Source organism: Pimephales promelas, chromosome 8 (assembly GCF_988280905.1).
Source record: "Pimephales promelas chromosome 8, fPimPro1.hap1.1, whole genome shotgun sequence".
Classification (NCBI taxonomy): Eukaryota; Metazoa; Chordata; class Actinopteri; order Cypriniformes; family Leuciscidae; genus Pimephales; species Pimephales promelas.
In genome coordinates this window covers 15,781,890-15,806,471 of record NC_142776.1, presented here as the reverse complement: position 1 = coordinate 15,806,471, position 24,582 = coordinate 15,781,890, and the positions used below count along the sequence as shown (strand labels likewise).

At 43.8% G+C, this 24,582-nt stretch overlaps 1 protein-coding gene across 8 annotated transcripts in view; it reads right to left on the bottom strand.

Annotated features, from left to right (window-relative positions):
* Window positions 1-24,582, bottom strand: part of rptor (regulatory associated protein of MTOR, complex 1) — a 402,321-nt gene that overhangs the window by 310,016 nt on the left and 67,723 nt on the right. For all 8 annotated transcript variants that reach the window (XM_089134067.1, XM_089134063.1, XM_089134065.1 and 5 more), the window contains one exon: window positions 21,375-21,457. In XM_089134067.1, the coding sequence (XP_088990193.1) occupies window positions 21,375-21,457 (83 nt within the window). The remainder of the gene's footprint in view (window positions 1-21,374; window positions 21,458-24,582) is intronic.

The following is a 24,582-nucleotide window of genomic DNA, read 5'->3' as shown; positions in this document are numbered from 1 at the left end:
TCGAGGCAGTGAAGTAGATCCATGCAATCCTCGGGGAACCGATCTTGCAAGGCATCTATCAGATGTTGAACCTAGCGTTCCCTGGCTTTTTTGAAAGCTTGAATGTAGTGGTCGCTTGAATTGGTCACTTTGACATCCTTGTATGTGCCGTCTTTAATAACATTCAAACCTTTATAACATAGCCAAAGGTCGGTGTATTTTTGCTTTATATTTTAGGCTTATTCTCTAATTCACATTGTGTTATTAATAGGCAATTTTAATCGGACAATTTGACCGGAGAGATTTAATTTTGTCCGACATTTCATTTTTTTCCCGGCCAATGTCCGGTAATTACCGGACAACGGAAACCCTGGTGTGAGTTTGGGTGATCTCTGCAGGAGTGGGGGATGCGGGGAAGAAGTGTGTGTGTGAGAGTTCAAATGTTAATTTGCCAAGGTCCTTCGTCTCATAGACCAGTGGTCTATCTCAGTGGTTCTCAAAGTGGGGTCCGCGAGCTAAAGCCAGGGGGTCCGCGAAATAATTTACAACCTAACGTTTTTTTCCATGCTATGAGTCATGTTTTCTTTATCATCTGAAAACATGCTGTTTATTCCTAAGTAACTTATATAAAGCATTTAACATAAAACAATACAAAGTAGACACTTAAAGTTTTCTATTGATAGATAATCTATGTCTTTGCGTCAAGTAGACTATTCGCTGCTGTTGATTTTGCGGGACGTGCGCCAGAAAGGAGACAGAGACGGCATGAACCCGCATCCGGTTCTTTTCTGTATTTTTAAAAGGCATGACATTTTGTAGTCATTTATAATGTAGCCTATACACAAATAAAAAAATGGACACTTTACCGTTTCGGATGATGCACTCTTGTCTTATCTATGACCATAAATAAGAGTATTCCTGTTTCCACTGCTGAGGAAAAATTCCCATGTAATTGCGCGCCGGCGTCTCGCGTGCGCGCACAATAGTCAGTTCTAGCACTGCTACTGTAGATTTGATATTAGAAGTCTGATCATTATCAAAATAAAAGTGCATAGTGACAGGGCCGTACCCACAACTGAGGTTGCAAGGATGCACATCGCGATGATACTGACCTTCTCGTCTGAGGTGCTTCAGCAGACTAACAACGATAGCTCGTCAATGTCAAAATGTTTGAGTCGGAGTGAACTCAAAGTTCCCCGCACGACGTTTCAGTCAACGGTCATAAAGTGCGAGATAAGATGTAGGCCTTAATTAACATAAACTAAACAGCTGTTTTAGATAAAAGTTTTAAAAAACGACTGAAACAATCAGTTTGCAAAGTATTAATCAAGCTCAACTTTAACAAAGGAAAAAGCAGGTCAATAGAAACATACTGTGCCCATGAGATTAACATTATGGATTCATATATTTAACATATACTGTATGTTTTTTTTAAGCTAATTACAGTAGCTCAAATTAACAGCGCACGCACCTATTAAACATAATGCCATTATCATTGTATTCATAGGCTTATGGGCTTTATTTGTGTGCAGAATAGGCCTAATTATTGAAACATTTCTCTTTTAAGGCCATTCCTGATTGGAATATGTGATTGTGTTTCGTGACATCTTGACAAAAAAAAAAAAAAGTATGCCACTGACTGACATGCTTCTACTAAATCTATAGTTATCCAATTGTGGGGCCTTAAAACACCTTAAAATGCACATGTGTAGATCAAGAACATCAAAAATTCCTAAGTGAGGGATCCTAAGTGATTCCTAGCAAGATCACTTTCGTTACCTCAGTAGGCTATTTAGAAATTCCTGCATAGTACCCTGGGTGGAGACCATTCATTTTGTGCAAAAATATTTCATTTGCCGCTCACACATTAACTTTGTGCTCAATAACTGTTATAAATATGAGGGGGGTCCTTGGAATTTTTTTTCCCCTGAAAGGGGTCCCTGGCACCAAAATGTTTGAGAACCCATGGTCTATCTCTTCAACCAGTTTCCAGTTTTCCAGTCTTACAGATGATACAAATTTTACTATCTAATGGCAGAGATTGGTGGTTCTGCATATTTACTGGTGGTTGTTTCAAAATTGTACAAAAATGCTTCTTACCTCCATAACTTTAAAATGCAAATTTTAATTGTATGTTCTAGTAACATGCTTTCTACATGTATTTAGCTCACTTAAGGTAAATCATAATTTAATTTCTCAATATATATGTATATAAGACAAATGAAAAAGTATGGACTACCACACATTCTATCAATAAATGTCCTTACATTTAATCTGAATTCCGTTCTAAACAGAAAACAAAAGAAAAAACACACACACACACAAAACTTCACTGCACAGGCTCGTCACTGTCTGACAACTTCTTGCCCTGTTTTAATTAAGACATACTTGTCTAGGCTATGTCTAATCTCACAGATAATTACCGTCTGATCCGATGATTGATCAAAACATTGGTGGTGCATTGACATTTAAGGAGGATTTATTTTCCCCACACATGAACCTATTTCCTCACTATCAGCTTGACAAACTACATTAGCAAAGGAATAACAGAATCATCCGAGAACTGCTGTTCTAAATCAGTGTGACATAATGAAGTGTTTTAAGCTGCCCTAAATAGATCAACTTCAGACAAGAGAAATCAAAAATAATTTCAGCTGAATTCTGTCCATCACCAATGACAGAAAGACAGATGGATAAATGGCACGTACAAACACGTATCAATGACCCAACTATTTCTGCTTCATGTCTTTTCTCTAAAAAATAAATAAATAAACAAAGAAATATTTAGGTAGGGGCTTTCACCAGTCACATTGCAAAACTGAAATGAGAAGGACAGCTTTCGCAGTATTAATCAGCAGTATTAAGCATGAACTAAGAAGAACCAACGTTCAATAGGTCATACACTTGATTTAGTGTGTACAGCTGGTGCTGATATTAATCAGCTTGAAGACAAAGATTTGTGTATTAGTGACCATAACCTCTTGAGCTTTAACTTATCTGTTCCTCTTCAAAAACTACAAAAGAGGGTTATTAGTTTTAGAAATCTTAAAAATATTGATCTTAATCAGTTTTCATGTATGATCAATGAGAGTCTTGCAGGTAATACTGTTAATCACTATAATTTAACTTTAATTTAACTTTAACTTTTTTCATTTTCATTTTTGAAATCATCACCCTGGTTCACTATTGAGCTCAGGGCTCTTAAAGTAAAGAACAGGCAGTTGGAACGACAATACAAAAAATCAGGGCTCACTGTCCATAAACCTATGTATGATTAACATTTGGTTCGGTACAGAGATTACCGAATATTACCAAATATTTCTCACAAATCATTAATGACGGTACTGCAAAACCCAAACAAGATGTTTAAAGTAATCAACAAACTCCTTAAACCTACCAATTCACTTATTTGTTACACTGTGCAGCAGTGCAATAAGTTTCTGATACCCGTTGCTGATAAAATTGAGAATATTTATCAGTCTACTACTTTTGTCTCTTTTGGCGCTTTTCCACTGCATGGTACGGTACAGTACGGTTCGCTTCAGGTCGCTTTAAATGGTACCTGGTCTGTTGAGGTTCCAAGCGTACCGTACCGGTACTAAAATGTGACGTGAAACACTGCAGATCACTGATTGATCAGACAGAATCGTCACTACCAGCGTCACTACTAGTGACGCTGGTAGTGACGATTCTGTCCGATTCTGTCATTGGATTTGCGACATGAGACACTTTTTTAGCAGTATTTTTGTTTTGCTGCCATCAGCCTCATTTTTAACACATTTTTCCATCTAGCAGTTAAAAACAACCACATACCGAGAATCAGGAACACCATCCCCTCGATAGTCTCCATTGTTCCTGAGTTGTGGGTTTGAAAATGTGGCGCTTTTAAGATGATGTCATGGCAGTAGAGGCGCGCGCAAATAACGATCAGTCCCACACACTTTGAAGGGGTACTACTGCAGTGGAAACGAAAAGCGATCCTAACTGTTCCGCGCCGAGTCGAAGCGTACTGAGCCGAACCGTACCGTACTATGCAGTGGAAAAGCGCCATTTGTGTGCACCTCCTGAAATTGTCCGCTTACCCGGTTTTCTAGTTTTCAAACGGTCACAATTGATTACATTTCAAAATTAATTATGACGATGAGTTCCACGACCTGTAATCTGGATCATATTCCAACTCATGTTCTCAAGGAGTGTCTGTCATCTATCAGTCCTCTCATTTTGAACATTGTTAATGTTTACTTGACTTGTTCCCCAAGCCCTTAAGGTTGCTTCTATCACACCTGTTCTTAAAAAGCCTGGCTGTGATGTGTCTGATCTGTCTAATTACAGGCCAATATCTAATCTTCCTTTTTTAGCAATGGTTTTGGAACGTGTTGTTATGTCACAACTACATTCACACTTGTCCATGAATGAGCTTTTAGAACCTTTTTAATCTGGTTTTTGATAAGGACATAGTACCGAGACTGCCTTGTCCGAGTTATGAATGATCTCCTCATCTCTGCTGACTCTGGTGCCCAGGGACGTGCACAGGGGGGTTGCTCAGGTTGCCCGGGCAACTGCCCATATGCCCTTCTCGACTCATGTTGCCCTTCCAAGGGGGAATAAATAAATAAATAAATAAATATATATATCGCAAAGCCTCATTCACTTCCATTCAGGCACAGAAAGTGAAAGTCAGTAGGGGAAGGGCAAACTCTGTTTACATGGTTGCAGCGCTGCACCCGACCGGTGTAGCAGTCGAGTCTGTTCCCTACCGGAATTCATGTTACCTTTACGCAATCATACTACAAATCATGCGTAGTTGCCCAGTTATCATTAGGGATGGCGAAAACTAAATATTTTCTTGACCGACCACCGAGCCTCATTAGCCGGTTGAAATCGGTTAACCGATTGGTTTAAAATATGCTACGATATTTGAAATAACAGCCATTTTGAGACGCGCCAACAATTTCACAATTCTGTCGCATCTCTCTGCCGCTCTGCCTCCCACTCACACACACAGTGCCCCGGCACCGCCCTTCCACTCATGTCACTTTTTTAAAATCCCCATACAGCACGAAACATGAGTCCCGCAAATGCGGCGCCAAGGAGCTTGTATGTAATCGGAGGACAAATGGCTCCTTTTTAGTTTCGAAATGGTTTGGGTACAAGGTGATCACGTTGAAATAAAGCCGTTAGTCTAGTGTTAGAAGCTCATTTGAAACATTGTCATGGCTCATTTAAGTAAATGAACGCTCCGAAGAGATGCCACTTTAGTTTGAGGTAACGTTAACATTAGTGCCAACAATAATAAAGACAGATGATGATCATCATCACCTTATCTGTTACCACTGAAATGTAGATGTAATGTATTTCCAAATCTAAGCCCAGCAACTTACATCTGTGTCATTCTTTAAGGTAAAATGGTCCCACACACAATTTTCCTTGCACGCTTCATCCTGTCGTCTGCCCTGGATCTAACCTCGACTGTTTTATGTCACTGTTTGTATTATTCAATTACATTCTTGGATTTGATTTCAGTCTTAATTCAATATTGACTCATTCGAATAAATATTAGGTAGGCCCCAGTCTGTTAATGTTTCTCAAGAAAAAAAAACTCACATAATGCTGTAAACATACAGAGAGAAATTAAATATAATATTTAGCAAAATACTCTGTGCTGGTCATTAAATGGCTTTCCTGAGGTAAATGTAACGTTTTGTGACACAACTGTTCTCCTGCAGTGTTACTGACCTCTTTCCGTGTTTGAAAACACTGATTGATCGTTATTATGTACAAGTAAATATACCTTTCGGTAAGTTGTACTGTATATTTAAATAAAAACGAAAGTAACATGATGATCGGTTTACTTGAACTGAGGAGCAACTATCTGTGATCAGAACCATCAGAACCTGCTCTGTCTAGTCTGTCTGTTTCTTGTAGTCTTGTGTTTGTAGCTCCGGAGAATTTCTTCACTAATCCTTCATTTTCTTCTTTACCACTCATTTATAAACAAGCATTTTCTATTTTTATATCATGTGAACTTATCCTCGATACTATTCCTTATAAAAAACAATTGGATTGCTTTGATATCGCTACTTATATCCGACCTTCCAAATCCCGGCTACTAGCCTTTAGCCCGCTAGCATTCCACGCGTGCCCTCTCGCCTACTGGTCGTCTCATTTTATACCCGTTTCACTGAATCCTGGTTATTTCCGGCATTTCAGTCCTAAATTAGTAGTGATAGTTGTAGTATCACTACTAATAAGTCCTAAATTAGTGGTGATAGTTGTAGTATCACTACTAATTTACTGTTTATCTGTTATAATGGCGAACATATCAGATGCGTGTCTAACATTACCTCTGAGTGCAGGTGAGGACACGTTCGAGCTCTTCACGGTGAAGCAGGAGCTGGAATACGTCGACAAACAGATCCGTGGTCTGCTGGTGAAGCAAGCCGAGCTGTTGGATCGGCGCTCAACGCTTGAAGCATCACGCGCCGACGCTCACAAATCAGTGGTTAGTAATGTTAACTCTTTGAGTCCGACTTTGTCTACTCCGTATGTTACTCTGCCCAGGACGCGATCCTCTCAGGCTTCATTCACTCCGGCACCGAAACAGCAACATGGACCATGGTTCACACAGCGGAAGACACGAGCCAGGACCAGAGCTGCCTCTCCGCCCCTCCCAGTCTTCGAGATCTCCACCCGGAACCGCTTCTCCCCTCTTCGCGAGCCGGAACGCGATGATGCCGTGATCATCGGCACATCCATGGTCCGTCATGTCCGCGCTACTACTTCGAGGAAAGGTAAGGTGCGCACTCACTGCTTTCCTGGTGCTCGTGTTCTTGATGTCGCTGCACAGGTTCCCGAGATCCTGAACGGGGACCAGCGCGTCGGAGCTGTTGTGCTGCACGCGGGAGCGAACGACATCAGGCTGCGGGTCCGGGTCGGTTCGGTGTAGCACATTACGGGTCTCTTCCGGGTCGGGCATGAATTTTTGGACCCGTGAAGACCTCTAATTTGAAGTACTTGTGCTAAATGTTACGCTCTTAGATGTAAGAAGGAAATCCATATTATCTCTAGCCTTGGCTACTGTATATAGACCTCCAGGGCCATATGCTGAATTCCTAAAAGAGTTTGCAGACTTTCTCTCAGATCTATTGGTGAACGTCGATAAAGCAATAATTGCTGGAGATTTTAACATACACGTAGATAATACAAATGATGCTTTAGGGGCTGCGTTTACAGACTTATTAAACTCCTTTGGGGTCAAACAAAACGTCAGTGGTCCCACTCACCGTCTAAATCATACACTAGATTTAATTATATCATATGGAACCGATCCAACTGATATTGATATTATACCGCAAAGCGATGATGTCACTGATCATTACATGGTGACTTGCATAATACGTACTGCTGAAATATGTCATGTTGCGCCACGTTATAGACCAGGCAGAACAATCCTTCCAACCACTATAGATGGATTCTCAAATAGCTTACCTGATCTATCTAAGCTGCTAAGTGAACCCAAACAAACAGATGAATTAGAGGAAATGACTAGCAGTTTAAGCACCATTTTTACTAGTACATTAGATATTGTTGCACCAATTAGATTAAAAAAGGTTAGAGAGAAAACGAATCGGTTACCTAACGTAACCTCGGTTCTCTCTAGATGAGGGAACGAGTATTGCGTAAGCTAGCTTACGCTACGGGAAAGATTCATCTTTGCTGAGAAGTTGAAGCCAAAAAATTATTCCATAATTTTGTAATCATTGTCAACGCAGTCTCTTCTGAGGCAGACCATGAGCGGGCTAGCTAGCGGCTCATTGGTTCGCTCAGAGAGAATGCACGAACCTATGGGAGAGCGGCGCTGAGTCCGCGGCCAATGAGCGGACGGCGCTCGCTTACTGCGTCACAGCCCGCCAAAAGGGGCGTGGCTACAGTGTATAAAGGTCGCTCTCCCAGCTCGTTCGTTGATTCTGTAGCATGAAGCGAAACGCTATTGGCGCAAGCACGGCCGGGAACGCAATACTCGTTCCCTCATCTAGAGAGAACCGAGGTTACGTTAGGTAACCGATTCGTTCTCTTACGAGAGGTTCTCTCGTATTGCGTAAGCTAGCTTACGCTACGGGAACACCTGGTCAACGCCGTGCGCGCTAAGTAACCACTAAGCATCCCAGGGGAACACCGGGGGAATCTATAAGTGGATGAAGATAATACGGCGGCCAGCATAGCGGCCGTTACTATCTAGTGCAAAAAACGCCCAAGGCGGCCGGCGAAGGCGGGCCGTGATGTGTGGGCTAATGCATAAGCACATAGGGGAACACAAGGGGTGAGCCGGTGTGATGGAACTCCCGATAGTGCGGCTTCTATAGGAGGGCTGTGAGTACTAGACCGCCAGAATTTTAGCCTGTAAGGCTGGAACTTCCAAGTTGTAAAATCTGACAAAGGTGGAGGGGGAGGCCCATCCCGCAGCCACACAAATGTCGTGAATGGAAATCCCGCAGGACCATGCCCACGATGAGGCCATGCCTCTGGTGGAATGAGCCCTGATGCCCAGAGGGCAAGGCAGGTCTTTAGCGGCATAAGCAGAGGCAATCGCGTCTACTATCCACCTGGATAGGGTCTGTTTCGAGGCGGCTAGTCCCTTGGTGCGGCCACCGAACGACACAAACAGCTGCTCCGAGCGTCTGAACGCGGCAACGCGTGTAGTGTACACTCTGATAGCCCGAACCGGGCAGAGGCGGTCAGCGTCACGTTCGCTATCGGATGCAGGCAGCGCCGATAGAGAGGTCACTTGCGCCCTGAAAGGGGTACCAATCGCTTTTGGAACATAACCGTGTCTAGGCTTTAGAATGACTATGGAGTCACTCGGTCCAAACTCTAGGCACGCGGCGCTCGAAGACAGCGCGTGAATGTCCCCCACACGTTTTACTGAGGCGAGAGCCGTCAGAAGAACGGTTTTTAACGAGAGGTATTTTAGCTCCACGGACTCAAGTGGTTCAAACGGTGGGGCTTTCAGAGCTTCCAGAACTATAGAAAGATCCCAGACCGGCACCGTAGGAGGGCGAGGGGGGTTCATCCTTCTGGCTCCCCTGAGGAAGCGGATGATTAGCTCGTCTTTGCCCAGAGACTGGGCGCGCCGGGGTTCAGCGAACGCCGCGACGGCTGCCACGTAAACCTTAAGAGTGGATGGGGACCTGCCCTTATCCAGCATCTCCTGAAGGAACACTAGCAAAGACGAAACCTCGCACGTCCGTGGGTCCAAATTCTTGTCGGTGCACCATTTGGAGAACACAGACCATTTTGCAGCATAGAGCTTTCTGGTAGAATCCGCTCTGGCGTGTTTGATCGTGTTCAAAACCCCTTCTGGCAATTCGACGCGTAGTCGTTGGTCACCCATGCATGAAGCGCCCAGCGCTGTGGATGGGGATGCCAGATCGAGCCGCGGGCTTGCGAGAGGAGATCTGCTCTGATAGGAATGGGCCACGGGGCTGTCTGAGACAGCCGCGTTAGCTCCGGGAACCAAATCTGATTCTCCCAGCGCGGGGCTATGAGGAGCACCGAGTGGCGTGAGTCCCTGATTCTCTGAATGACCTGCGGTAGCAGAGAAATCGGGGGAAAAGCATAGAGCGGGCGGCGGGGCCAATCCTGGGCTAGCGCGTCCTCGCTCTTTGAAAAGAATATTGGGCAGTGAGCGTTCTCTTCTGACGCGAAAAGATCTATCTCCGCTCTGCCGAATAGGCGCCACAGTGTTTGGACTGTTTGAGTGTGCAGGGACCATTCTCCGGGGGAGACCAGGTTCCTGGACAGCCTGTCTGGACCGTCGTTCAGATGGCCCGGCACGTGCGTCGCTCTGAGCGATAGCAGGTGACTCTGGGACCACAATAGGATGCGGCGTGTCAGATGAAAGAGATTCTTGGATCTGACGCCGCCCTGACGGTTGATGTATGAAACCACGGCCATATTGTCGGAGCGAATCAGGACGTGGTGACCGTTTATGCGCGGGAGGAAGCACAGCAGCGCGTTCTCGACCGCGATCATTTCCAGACAGTTTATGTGCAAGGAACTCTCGTGGCTCGACCACTGGCCGGCGGCCGGTGAGCCCTCGCAAACCGCTCCCCAACCCGAGTTGGATGCGTCTGTCGAGATGACTTTCCGGCGAGAGAATGTTCCCATGGTAACGCCCTTCTGAAACCACTCGCTTGCTGTCCATGGCTGCAGTGCAGTGATACAAGTCTGAGTAATCCTGATCATCTGGCGGCCCGTCGTCCACTCGCGGTGGGATACGCGGCTCTTTAACCAGAATTGAAGGGGGCGCATGTGCAGAAGACCCAGCTGTAGCACAGCGGAGGCTGAAGCCATATGACCCAGCATCCTCTGAAGCGATTTCAGGGATGTAAGGGTACCCATCTGAAACGAGGCGGCTAGGCGCTGAACACGGCGCGCGCGCTGTGTGGATAAGCGAGCCGTCATCGTGATAGAGTTCAAATCTATTCCGAGGAACGAAATAGTTTGACTGGGCTGGAGAGAGCTCTTTGTCCAGTTGACAGAGAGTCCCAGCGCTTCCAGATGGTTGAGGAGAACTGTGCGGTGCGACAGCAGCTCCGTCTGGGAATCTGCTAGAATCAGCCAGTCGTCCAGATAATTCAGTATGCGCAGCCCCTGACTTAGCAGGGGAGCGAGCGCTGTATCCATGCACTTCGTGAACGTACGGGGTGCTAAGGATAGGCCGAACGGGAGAACGGCATACTGGTAAACTTGGCCCTCGAAGGCGAAACGTAGGAATGGCCTGTGATGAGGGTTTATCTGGATCTGAAAATAGGCGTCTTTCAGGTCTAGAGAGATGAACCAGTCCCCCTGGCGGACGTGCGCGAGGAGTTTCCTGACTGTGAGCATTCTGAACGGTCTCTTCATGAGCGCTTTGTTCAAAGCCCTGAGATCTAAGATCGGCCTGAGGCCGCCGCCTTTCTTGGGGACCAGAAAGTAACGGCCGTAAAACCCCGACTCGGTCATAGATGGCGGGACTCTCTCTATAGCGCCCTTCTGCAGTAGCTTGGCTATTTCTAAGCGAAGCGTGTTCATAGCAGCCGGGCTGACAGTGGATTCGAGCCGCATGCGCGAGCGTGGCGGGCGGCGACGAAACTGTAATCGATAACCATTCTTTTATTATGCTTAAAACCCACGGGGAGATGCCGGGGATGGCTTCCCACGCTTTGTAGCATACGGCTAGTGGTTGAATGGCGATTTCGCCCTGATTGCTGCACATTGCGGGCTGGACACTGGGTGTGGGCTCGCTTATAATGTGGAAGGCAACGGGACTTACACTCAGAGAGGAGTTTAAGGGCCTTGAGACAGAGCGGGCAGAGGGGGGACACGCGCACGGGCTCGTGGGCGTGCTTATGTTCTCTGCTGCTGGAGCGGAAAGTGCACGCTCCGTGAGAATGGGCTCTGCGAGAGACCCTGGGCATAGAGTGCTTGTGTGTGTACGTGAGCACATGGTTGTGGGCACATTTTTTACACTTGAGGCTTTTATGCTCTTTTTGTGAACTCTCTGGGTAGCCGTGAAAACGGCTTTTAGTCGCTCGCAAGCGGGCAGGGAAACCGGCTTGTTTGTGGCGGTAAACACTACTGTAGTCAGCGGTGAGACGGGGACTAACAGAGGGCGAAGCTTTGAATGTGGTCCGGCCGCAGCGGGAGAAAACCGTCTTTTTCTCAGCTGTGCTAGGCAGACTTCTGTTGATCAGGCTTCAGCGTGATCTTGGGTCGAGGCCCCCGGGGAGGAGGCTGTCTGCGGCGGCTGTCTGAGCGAGAGCGAGGGCGGCCGCCCTGTCTACGCTGAGGCTGCTGAGCTTGCTGAGGCGGGCGCTGCTGTGTGGTTCTGGCAGGCGGCTCGTGAGAACGGCCCATCGAAGAACTCGAGCGGCGGGGCAGGAACAAGTTCATGGCCTGAGTCGCTTTTTGAACCTCGGAGAAGCGGTCAACGATGCCCGTGACGGCGGATCCGAAGAGCCCGGTAGGGGAATAGGCGCGTTGAGGAACGCGGCACGTTCTGACTCTCCCATGTCGGTAAGCGTGAGCCATAAGTGTCTCTCGGCGACACAGAGGGCGGCCATGCATCTCCCTAGAGCTTGTGCGGCGGCTTTAGTGGCGCGAAGGGAAAGATCCGTAGCGCTTCTCAGATCCGAAAAGACGGGCGGTTGCCTCCTGATGTCGCTCTGGAGCACCTGGAGGACAGAATGCAGCGCTGAAGCGGCCTGACCGGCGGCGGAATAGGCGCGGGCATGAAAATTAGAGGTCGCTCTGCACGCTTTAGAGGGAAGCGTATGAGCAGACCGCCATCTAGCAGAGGGCGGGCAGAGATGAGCGGCGACCGAGTCCTCGACGGGCGGCATGGCAGTATAACCCTTCTCGGCAGCTCCGTCCACTGAGCGCAGCGAAGCGGACACATCAGAGCGATTACGGGCCGAGAGCGGAGCATTCCAGGACTTCGTGAGCTCGCTGTGCAGCTCAGGCAGGAAGGGTGCAGCCCGGCTGCAGGCGGGGGCCGGACGCCGGTGCAGGAACTTTCCATCCATGCGGTTCGGTGGTTGCTCAGGGGGAGGAGACCACTCGAGACCCAGGCGGCTAACGGCCTGAGAAAGGAGGCGCGTAGTTCCTCCTCGATGCCGGCGCGGGTCCCCGCAGACTCTCTCGTCGATGAGCCGATCGACGACCAATCCTCGCTGTCCGAAGCGTGCAGCGAACAAGAGTCCTTCTCATCCGCGGTGTCCTCGGAGGCGACAGAGCGGCCACTCGGCGGCAACTGTAAGTCCGGCAGGGGCGGAGAGGGAGAGCGGTCTGTGGGCGGCGGCGGCGGCCCACATGGATCCGCAGAGGGCTCCGGCGGCCTCTGGGAGCGGCGTTTCTTCTTCCGCGGCGAAGTTAGAGGCGGCGCTGGAGCGGTTTTGACCGCCTGTAGTCGAGCCCGCAGGGTTGACAGCGGCAGGTCCTCGCAGTGGTCGCATCCTCCGTTGGCGAGGGCGAGTTCTGCGTGTTCCACTCCGAGGCAGAGAGCGCAGATGGGGTGGCGGTCTCCATCCTCGAGCGGAGAGCGGCAAGAGCCGCAGGAAATACGAGGCATCTTGAAAAAGACGCTCGTGCTCTTTTAGCAGGAATAATAAAGAAAGGATACGCGTCGGATGGCGCTAGCTTGCTGGGCGGCTGAAGGTGGCAGACGGCCGGCTTCCTCAGACTCCGGAGCTCGCTAGACGGTGCCTTCTCAACGACGGCGGCTTCTTCCCAGAACAGCGGATGCGTGTAGCTCGCTGAATGAACAAGAATCAACGAACGAGCTGGGAGAGCGACCTTTATACACTGTAGCCACGCCCCTTTTGGCGGGCTGTGACGCAGTAAGCGAGCGCCGTCCGCTCATTGGCCGCGGACTCAGCGCCGCTCTCCCATAGGTTCGTGCATTCTCTCTGAGCGAACCAATGAGCCGCTAGCTAGCCCGCTCATGGTCTGCCTCAGAAGAGACTGCGTTGACAATGATTACAAAATTATGGAATAATTTTTTGGCTTCAACTTCTCAGCAAAGATGAATCTTTCCCGTAGCGTAAGCTAGCTTACGCAATACGAGAGAACCTCTCGTAAGAGAACTAAAAGCAACATGGTACAACAGTGCTACGCATGCTATCAAGAGAGAAACTCGCAACTTAGAGCGTAAATGGAAACAAACTAATTTAGAGGTCTTTAGAATCGCGTGGAAAGACAGAATGTCCGGTTATAAAAAGACACTAAAAACAGCCAGGGCTGAACATCTCCGCAAACTAATCGAAAATAACCAAAATAATCCAAGGTTTTTATTTAACACCGTGGCTAGACTTACAAATAAACAGACATCACCAGAGCAAAATATACCATTACAGTTAAGTAGTAATGATTTTATGAATTACTTCAATGAGAAAATAGAAAGCATCCGAAACACAATTATAAATGTACAATCCTCTATGGTGTCTTATGATTCAGCTTCAATTATGGCCCCTCTAGAACAACTAAACCGCTTTACAACGATAGGACAGGAGGAGCTAAATAAACTTATCATTGCTTCTAAACCAACAACTTGTTTATTAGATCCAATACCCACTAAACTACTGAAAGAACTATTACCTGTAGTGGAAGAGCCTCTCCTCAATATTATTAAATCGCCTTTATCTTTAGGTCATGTTCCAAAAATATTCAAGCTGGCAGTAATAAAACCTCTCATTAAGAAACCGCAACTAGATACAAATAACTTGGCAAACTACAGACCCATTTCAAATCTTCCATTTATGTCCAAAATACTAGAAAAAGTTGTCCGCTCAATTGTGCTCTTTTTTGCAAGAAAATGATATCTATGAAAAATTCCAGTCAGGATTCAAACCGCATCATAGTACAGAAACTGCGCTAGTTAAAATTACAAATGATTTACTTTTAGCTTCTGACCAAGGCCGTATCTCAATACTAGTCCTACTTGATCTTAGCGCTGCGTTCGACACTATAGATCATAAAATACTCTTGGATCGACTACAAAACTACACTGGTGTTCAGGGACAGGCATTAAGCTGGTTTAGATCGTACTTATTGGACCGTTATCATTTTGTCTGTTTAAATGGGAAAAATCAAAGATAACGTCAGTAGACTATGGAGTACCGCAAGGATCGGTTTTAGGCCCTCTGCTATTCTCAATATATATGCTGCCACTTGGTAATATTATAAGAAAACATGGAATTAATTTCCACTGTTACGCAGACGACACTCAATTATATATTTCATCACGACCAGATGAAAACACTAACTCATCTAAAATGACAGAGTGTCTAAAAGATATAAAATGCTGGATGACTCGTAATTTCCTGCTATTAAATTCAGATAAAACGGAGGTATTACTTATTGGTCCAAAAAACTACTCTCAAAACCTCTCGCAATACAACTTTAATATAGACGGATGTCCTGTTACTTTATCCACTACAGTAAAAGACCTGGGTGTTATACTAGACCGCAACTTGTCTTTCGAAAATCATATTTCATATGTTACAAGAACAGCCTTTTTCCACCTTAGAAACATTGCTAAGCTACGTAACATGCTATATATCTCTGATTCAGAAAAATTAGTTCACGCATTCATGACCTCGAGACTAGATTATTGTAATGCTTTATTAGCCGGATGTCCTGCATCCTCAATAAACAAGCTACAGTTAGTACAGAATGCAGCTGCTAGAGTTCTTACTAGGTCAAGAAAATATGATCATATAACACCGATTTTATCATCTCTACACTGGTTACCTATTAAGTTCCGTATCAATTACAAAATACTGCTACTAACCTATAAAGCCCTAAATGGTTTAGCACCTATGTACTTAACGGACCTTCTTTCGCCCTACAATCCACCGCGTTCCTTAAGATCACTAAATTCAAGGCTTCTGGCCATTCCTAGGATATCAAAGTCCATTAAAGGAGGGAGGGTGTTCTCGCATTTAGCTCCAAAACTCTGGAATAGCCTTCCCGATACGGTCCGAGGCTCTGACTCGCTGACACAGTTTAAAACTAGATTAAAGACGCATCTCTTTAGTCAAGCATTCACATAATGCTTACTTTTTAGTCCTCTGTTATGCCATATGGAACCGTTTGCCACTGAAACGCATTTCCGCGACAGTGGGGCTCGACAGCCTTAGTCAAACGGGTCGGCGCGTATGGTTGGATTACGGAGAGTTTGTGAGATAGTGGTTTTCTAACACCGACTCCCGTATAATGGAAATCATTATGAACATCAGCTATGCTAATTATTTCCCATCTGCCTTTCTGCTGTTATCTCGGGACACTTGTCCAGAGAAAAATGGCGTTCGTCAGGTCCAGTTTTGTCTCCAGCCTCTCACGGGGATTCGGATGCCCCAACGCCTGCGATGAGAGGACCAACGCCTGTGAGGAGACGACTCAACGCCTGCGATATGTTATGGCCCCGTTTTATGCATAAACAATATTTATATTTATTATTTATACAGTATATATGTAATGAACGAAATCTCGTCCTCTCGAATTAATCTGTATGGATTTCCTAAGTCTTGAACCCGACACGAGCAACACCCGTGATATCCTCGTTTTGACTGATCATTTCACTAAGTTTGCTGTGGCCATCCCAACACCAAACCAGAAAGCAAGGACTGTAGTGAAATGTTTATGGGATAACTTCATTGTTTATTATGGAATTCCCGAACGGTTGCATACGGATCAAGGTCAAGATTTTGAGTCAAAACTGATTAAGGAGTTGTGTGAAGTTGCTGGTATTCAAAAGTGTCGGACGACGCCGTACCATCCAAGAGGAAACCCAGTGGAGAGATTTAATCGGACGTTGTTGGGTATGCTGGGTACTTTGGAAGACAAACAAAAATCAAAATGGAAAGACTTTGTGAAGCCATAAGTTCATGCATATAATTGCACAAGAAACGAAGTAACCGGGTTCACCCCATATGAACTAATGTTTGGCAGAACCCCACGTCTTCCTATCGACCTAGCTTTTGGCCTACCTTTGCGTGAACCACAATACAAAACTCATTCTCAATATGTGCAAGGGCTTAAGCTACGTTCGGAAGAAAGTTTCCAGATTGCTTCCAAAAATGCTCTAAAAACATCTGAGCGGAACAAGACACGATTTGACAAGAGAGTTATTCCGTCAGCATTGGAAGTGGGAGACAGAGTGCTCGTAAGAAATGTACGTCTCCGGGCAAAGCCCGGGGACGTGAGCGGGACATCTATGTTGGGAGCGGGACATCTATGTTGTTGTCAGAAGGGCTGGTGAGCTCCCAGTTTACACTGTAAAGACAGAGGGTAGAGATGGACCACTGCGTACATTACATAGAGATCTCCTCCTTCCATGTAGCTTTCTACCAGCAGTTGAGAATGCCCCGTCGCCAGAGCGTGATCATGGTTCCAAGCCACAAACTCGCCAACAAACCCAAAAATCAGGACAATTGATTGACGTACCCGTCAGTGATGATTACATTGAAGATGCGGGGTCACTTATCTTCAAACCATCTGTTTCTCGATTCACTGTAGAAAGACAATGCAGGGTTTCAAATGCTGTTCTTCCCAGTGATGTTGCTGACTGTAGTTCTTCTATACCACCCCCTATTTGTCCTCCAGCCCCAGTTGTGTCGTCTGTGTCCAAATCCAGCAGCGAGTCATGTAAGGAAAAGGAAGTTGTGGAAGAGGAAGATGTTGCAGGAACAGTAACTGAGAACCCAACTGAACCTGAAGAGACACTTACCGAGATCCAGTTAAATGAAGACCCTCCTGTAGAATCCAGTCCACTGCCTGCCGTTTCTGTTGAGCCTTCAGTTGACGATGACATAGTTGACCACGACTTGACTTTCAGACGTTTGACACGACACAGAGCACCACCTGAGCGATTACAATATTCGACCTTAGGTAATCCTCTAATTTCTGTAGCTCGGTCTCTGCTCCATAGTTTGTCTGACGTTTTAAGTATTTCATCTATGTCTGACACGGGGTCACCGGTTCATGTCATCTAGTGTTCCGACATGCAACGGGGACGTGCATGGATTTAAAGGGGGGAGGGTGTAACCCAGGGAAAAATTCTGTCCAAAATTTAATTAATTTTGCCCGGTCACCTGAACACACCCTTCATTTAGATTTTTCATGCAAGAGTCACATGATAGTTCAGTGAGCGCTTCAACCAATCCTAACACTCAAGCGCGGGTTTAGAAGCTGCGGTGAGTTCCCCAATCAGTAGTATGAAGGGGAAGCCACCGGAGCAGCTGCACTCGTATGCTTATCTGCAGCTGCACTCGTATGCTTATACTTATCTGCGGGAATTGGCCAGGTGTGACCAGTTGCGGGCCAGTTGATGGCGAGACATTATTTACCTGGAACAGAACCGGCCCAGTAACATCATTGCCTTGTGGGGTTGGTAGGAGGCTGTTGTAGTCTGCTCACCCCTTCTACTCTTATTCGTACACACACACACTACTACACACTTAGAGCCATTAGATGAATTCTGGCTCATGGACTATTGCATCCTATGGACCATTCTTGTGTGTTGTGGACCGTTTTTTAATATGAATATATTCTCCAGTTCTGAGTAATATTTTGCCTGGGTTTCTATGAATTATTGAACCTTTCTGCATGATTGGAAAATTTTGGGTATTGCGTTGTAGTTGTTGTTTTGTCTTTGTGTTCACTTAATATATGGTACCAACACCAAACTTAACTGATCTGTTTTGTGTCCTTATTTACTCTCTCAATGCCTCCTAGAGACGAACCCTTATCTTCTGTAGCCCAATCTTTACTTACCACCTTCTATAGCGATAGAAATGGTTATACAATAATACACATTTCCCTACGGGAATATGTTACAAGATACTGGACAAAGAGTGTTTTGACATCATGCAGGTACATTTTTTCCTCATAGTTTTTTTTTTTTTTCGGTTTCTGAGTTGGCTGTATACGTTTCCAAATCTAACTTTATATTGCCTTAATCACGTCTTGTTGGCTCAAACATAGCACCGTTTTGAAACATGTCAGCAATTCCTAGCAACTGTTAGCTAGGCTTAAAATAGTGTACAATGATAATGAAATGAAAACAGGGAGGCACACACTTTTCAGTTGAGTATTAATTTATACATTTAACTTTGTTGGACTTTCACAAACAATGTTGGAATTTAATATGTTTAAAATTTAGCTTACTCTGCACTGATCACTTGACTTGTTTATTTCTAAAAAAATATATATGGCCTGTTTTTAATGCATAAACCCTTTAAATTTTTATTTAAAGCTCATTTGCATTATTATTACTGTAATTATTATTTATGAAAATACTTTTACATGCAGCTGCCACACACAAATCTAATTCAATTGCAATTACAAGATTTTATTTATTATTATATTGCAAAACTGTGCAGCCCTTTTCTATGTCTCTATCCGTGATATTGATCCATAATAGAAGGATGATTGGATGAGGGATGGATGTATGGATAACTATCTATACAGATGCACAAACAACAACAAACTAAACAAATAAAATAGACTGAATTCTGTGTTTTACACAAAAATGTTACAATTAACCGCTCTGTCTGTTAAAATTAACCAAGCATATGGGGTAAGTTGTAACATTTGCACTTCTGTCACTTTTAGTGTAACTGTTCGAAAATGGTAGGTCCTAGAAAAAAACTTTAAAGGGTCATTCCACCTCTGGAAAGATGAATGTGTATCTAGAATGGGTAATTTATGTAGAAGAAATGGGAAATTATTTTTGAATTTGGAGGTTTCTAGACTGAGAAAAGCCAGAAAATGTATTTTTGGCTTATGTGGATGAAAGACAACAACTCACAGAATGCACTTGCTTTGCTGCCCTAGGAGGCCACGCCTAACGGTAAGAGCGCAGTAGTTAAACAACAAGAATAGGCTACTAGTGAGTCTCAGTGATGAGTCTGCCCGAAAATGTGTTTCGAGATCGCCGGAAATGTCCGGGATTAGGCTTTTGCATTCTACAGTCGCCATTCATCATGTTTACTGTGGCGAGCAGGACGAGTGAGGGCCGTGTGGAGAACGACGCGAGGCCGGTGGCCTAATTACCGCCGAGCGACACCTGTGAGGCGTAAGCTACCGGTCTCGTATCGCTCACGGAGGAGCGGGAATTTTCTTAGCAATGTTAAAACGCACATCAACCTTTTTTAGCGTTCATGTAAACAGTACATTCAGATTCACCAACAGCTGAATCCCGGACATCGACGGCCGGACATGTCTGGGAAAAAGGACAGTAACCCCTAAAGTTACTACTTGGATTTCTCCACAGAACAAGAGCCTGCTAGCTTAGCTTCCAAAAAAGATGACATTTTAAAAATATTAAACGTTAATATGTGGTTCAATTGGTATCTTCACTGTAATAAAATTAAATATGACAAAACACAACCCTGTCCCTGTTTGTTAAATGTCAGTTTTAATTTAATGATCAATAATAGCCATTATAAAAGTATAAGTAAAAGTTATAAGAAGATATACAATAAGAAATAAAGCACTTAATTCGGTCAAACATACAATATCAACACTAGTAGGCTACAAAGGTAAAGTTAAATAGCCTAAATATATAAAGTTATGAAACTTCAATTTGTCCTCAGCCAAAACAATTTGCCAGGGAACAAATTAAAGATTCATGAGATCAAAGATCGCCCATTAGATACACGCGAGACGAATTATATCTCATGTTTAACCACTACAGAGACATCAGAGACAGCAGCAAACATCAGAACCACTAGCCAAAATAAGGCTGTTCCTGGCGGGGTACATGATTTTCAAATAGGCGCTAACTTTATAAATAAAAACAGATTTGAGATTTAAAGTTTTAAACAACTACATCAGGGTTCTCAAGTTTTATCAAAAGCTTGGAGTGAGATCACATGCGGTGAGGGGAGGATCACATGCGGTTAATACAAATACAATGGCAATGATTAATGTATGTTTTGATATAAAATATTACCCAGAGCACTCTGCTTTAATACATGTAGCCTTAATGTAACTAGAAAGACTATTAATACAGTATGATATATCATTTTAAATAAAATGAAGAAATACATCTTCATTCCTTCCCATACGCACTAACATTTCCCTTATAGTTTCAAACTGAGCCAAAGCTTCTGGCCTGGTTGCAAAGTAGTTGTAGAGTTTTTGACTGCATCAATAATAATGTATATGATGGGTTATATGTTAAATGTTCTAGCCTAAAAATGTTTTTAGACGAGCTTTCTTCCCTTCTCCATCACGACATGTGTTCGCGCGATGTTATTGGATACCTAATAACGAACATACGGTGGGCGAGAATGTTCCGTCAACTTCCGTGTGTTCGCACGTCTATGTTGCCTAACAAACGCCATCTGTCCAAGAGTGCTGGTGGCAGGAAACTTCACTTTATTTGCCTACGCCTTGTATATAACGTTATATATAAAGCTTGCAAGTGAACTTGGTTGATGTTGCCTTTTCAGCGTGAGAAATACACGGTGCGGCATGTGAGCCTGTGAACTGGTTGAATTGCGCGTGTCTCACGGCCAATGTGTGAGACTTGAGAACCCTGAACTACATTCTAACCTGAAAAACTCTTAAAACTACATTTTGTGACACAATAACAGTTCTGTCGTGATGGGATACCTGGCTGTCTTAAATCCGCACAAGTCACCTCTCGATGCATCCTTGATAAAAGGGGTGGATCAAGGGGGTTTTGTCACTTTGCTAGATGTGAACTTTGAATTTGAACACATCTTGTTTGCTGCGACTGATGACATGTCACAAGTCCATAAGAACACAAGTACAGACAATAATAACGCATATTGAGAAACGGCCTGTGTGTTATATGAGGTAACACCAAGGTGGACCGCTCTTACCCTGGGCTGCCAGTTCTCATACTGTTTCTGCAGGTTGGCCCCTATCATCTCCAGGGCTTTCTGTGGACTCATAGACAAAGGGTCTAGAAGATAAAAAAGAGAAAACACACATTACAGTATTACTGTAAATTCAGGCAATTTTATATGCAATACTGTATAAACTAATACACTATTATGCAGAAGAATGCCAGATGATATACATTTTATCCAAGGAGTTTTATAGAAGTACCAAAGTCATCCCAGAATAAAACCTGTCTGAAACACAAGTGAAATACAGAAAATGGGAAAGTGCTTAAGTTGGAAGATGAAACACAAAAAATCAAAAAAAGTCAGCAAAGGTCTTTTGATCACTAATTGTTGACAGCAGTTGTTTTCATCAGGTTCTTATTGATAGTAGTTGTTTAAATTAAAATAATTTATCTCTTTATTATATATATATATATATATATATATATATATATATATATACACTTTCTCAGTGATGTATGTGTAACCTTGTATGTGTTAACTTTACTCAGTAATATAAAATACATACTTTTTACTAGGTTTTACAAGCAAATAGCAATAAAGGACGGAATGACGTTCCTAAACCAGTGAGAGGCAGCAGTGCATTAAAGCGTGCCTAATGTGCAGAAAAAAACAAAGAAGAAGAAGCGGCACTCGTGACGTGAGAGCATTCTCGATTTTGCAGATGTGGAAACTAACGTTGACAGAGTGACTACATTTTTATCTGGAGCCTCGCTACGCTTTTGGAGTAAGTTAATAATAATGTGAGTAATCAAGCTTGTGACTTTTGTGTAAATGATTTTTTTTTTTTTATGTATGTCAATATATTTTACTGGTCTGCAACTAATGTGGACCAACTAATTGTGATATACGCCTTATTCACGGCAGCACCATCTTTGATTTTTAATGAGAATGAAAGCGAGGCTGTGAGGGATAGACATGCATCTATTCTATGGGCTGTACTGTTATTTAATGTGTTTTCAGATTGTTCTGCTCATGAAACACTGGAAAAATATCTTTCCAAGAAATTTCAATTGACAAAAAACTCCTGACAATGTAAGCTGTGGAAAATTGCAAGTTATCTAGGAGCTTTATTCAGTTTTTTACAGTAGATAAGATGCCATTGGAAACATGGTAAGTTTATCCCTCTCAGCCTCACTTTCATACCGGTCATGGCGCTGCTCTGAATAAGGTCTATTCTGTGTTTTTTTTTTTTTTTTTCAGGTAGCTACCCTAACTAAAATGCCTAAAAACGATTTTTTTGTCCCAAATGTAAGAATTATGCTTTCCTATTTTACCACTTTCACTGATGCATTCTCCTCTGTTGGCATTGGTTTATAAATTATTAAGGTTAACGTTACAAATCTGGTGAAATGGCACACAAAATGTTACCGTTAACATGTTGTAGGTGTTTGCAGAGTTTGACAGGATAGTCACCACAGATCTGCAGACAGCAGAATAACTTTTATGGTGCTGTGGATCTCTACACACCACACTTTGTCACAATCTTCAAGTCTTCAAGAAGCATTGAAGAGAAATAGGGGATTATCACGCTGATACGTAGTACTTCCGGATTCTGTGATCTTTGTGTACTGCCACTTTCGTTGAATCACCGATCTCGCTGGCGAACTGATGGACTACACTAAGTTTATTTATATGTCATCCCTGGTAAATTAGTCTGATTTACTAAAGTGCAAGCTGCAAACAAACATGCTACCTTGTTGTATTTTAAAGTTTTAATCCACTTCTTCCTTATACTCAATTCAGTCGAGAATCCATGAAAACTTACATGAAAACTTACATTACGTCACTTACATTTTAGATGCAATATTGACTTTTTTATGTTTCAGCAGAGAAAATAGTTAGACAAAGATCACAGCAAACCATCGTGCATCTCAAAGCAATGTTTTTCCTCATTACTGAATGATTCAGCATTTTGAACGAATGCATCCATGACTCGTTCATTAAGACGGTCGCCTGGCGACACCTTATGATGATTTAGGGTTATGTTTAAAAGTATCGTTCTTTACAACGGTAGCATAAAAATAGACTAGTAGATTAAAATGATTAAATGTTAAAACGGCTTGCCATACTCTATCTGTCGTTTCGACTAGTCACAATTACATTACAGATATCTTATATGATAATACAAACTATCCAAAATGTAATTACGACTATTCAGAAAGACGTTGTTGATATCTACAATGTTAATTCTGGATAGTCAAGCTTTTAAGCTTTTAAATGTGAAAAAGGGGCTTGCCATACAGAGGCGTAGGCTCAGAGAGAGGCTCGCCATATTCAAACCAAAATATCTGACTTTCTGTTAGTCCTAGCTAATGAGTATAAATGAAAAAGTTGTCCGGCTCGAGGAGAACAATATACATACCGATTTTATAACTGTAGATAAAACTAACAACCCCACTTTTGTCAAAAGGTGGCACTACTGAGCCCTCACCACGCCCGTTTCTGAAATTTTGCACATGTCTACTGGCTAATAAATGTGATGTGTCTGATGAGTTTCATGCAATTTGAAGCATGCTAAGGGTCTCAAAAGCATCCTAAAAGAATGGTAAAGTTTGATGCGTTGCCACGGCAACAGTTTCAAAGATATCAAGAATCCATTCACAGGTCTTTATCTGCCGTGTATTTACATTATACAGATGAAGTTTGAAGCAAATCGGGTAAAAATAAGAGGGTGATTTCAAAGCATTTTGAAAGTGACACACTTCCTGCTGCCAGTTGGTGGCGCTACAACTTTGACTCACAGTCAATAGTCACATCCATGTGATCATCCTCTTACAGCGAACACACTGCTGAAGTTTCATCAAGATCAGTTAATGTATGCTGAAGTTATAACACACTTCCTGTTTCACGTTTCTTGCCATAATTTTGTTTCCTCGCCACGGCCAAACCGTTTGAGATATCAAAAATCCCCTCGCAAACTTTCATCTTCAATGTCTTGACTTCACGCTGACCGACTTCATGCTGACCGAGTTTCATCGAATTTGGATCAGAGCTCTAGGAGGAGTTTATCAAATTCCATTGCATGTGCTTTACAAACAACCCTCAATAGCCGACTTCTTGTTGGCTGGGGTAAAAGTTTTTGAGCATGTTAAGGGCTCCAAAAGTGCCCAAAAGGTAGTAAAATAATAATAATAAAAAAGAATAAATAATCCCAAGGAAAACAATAGGGCCTTCGCCC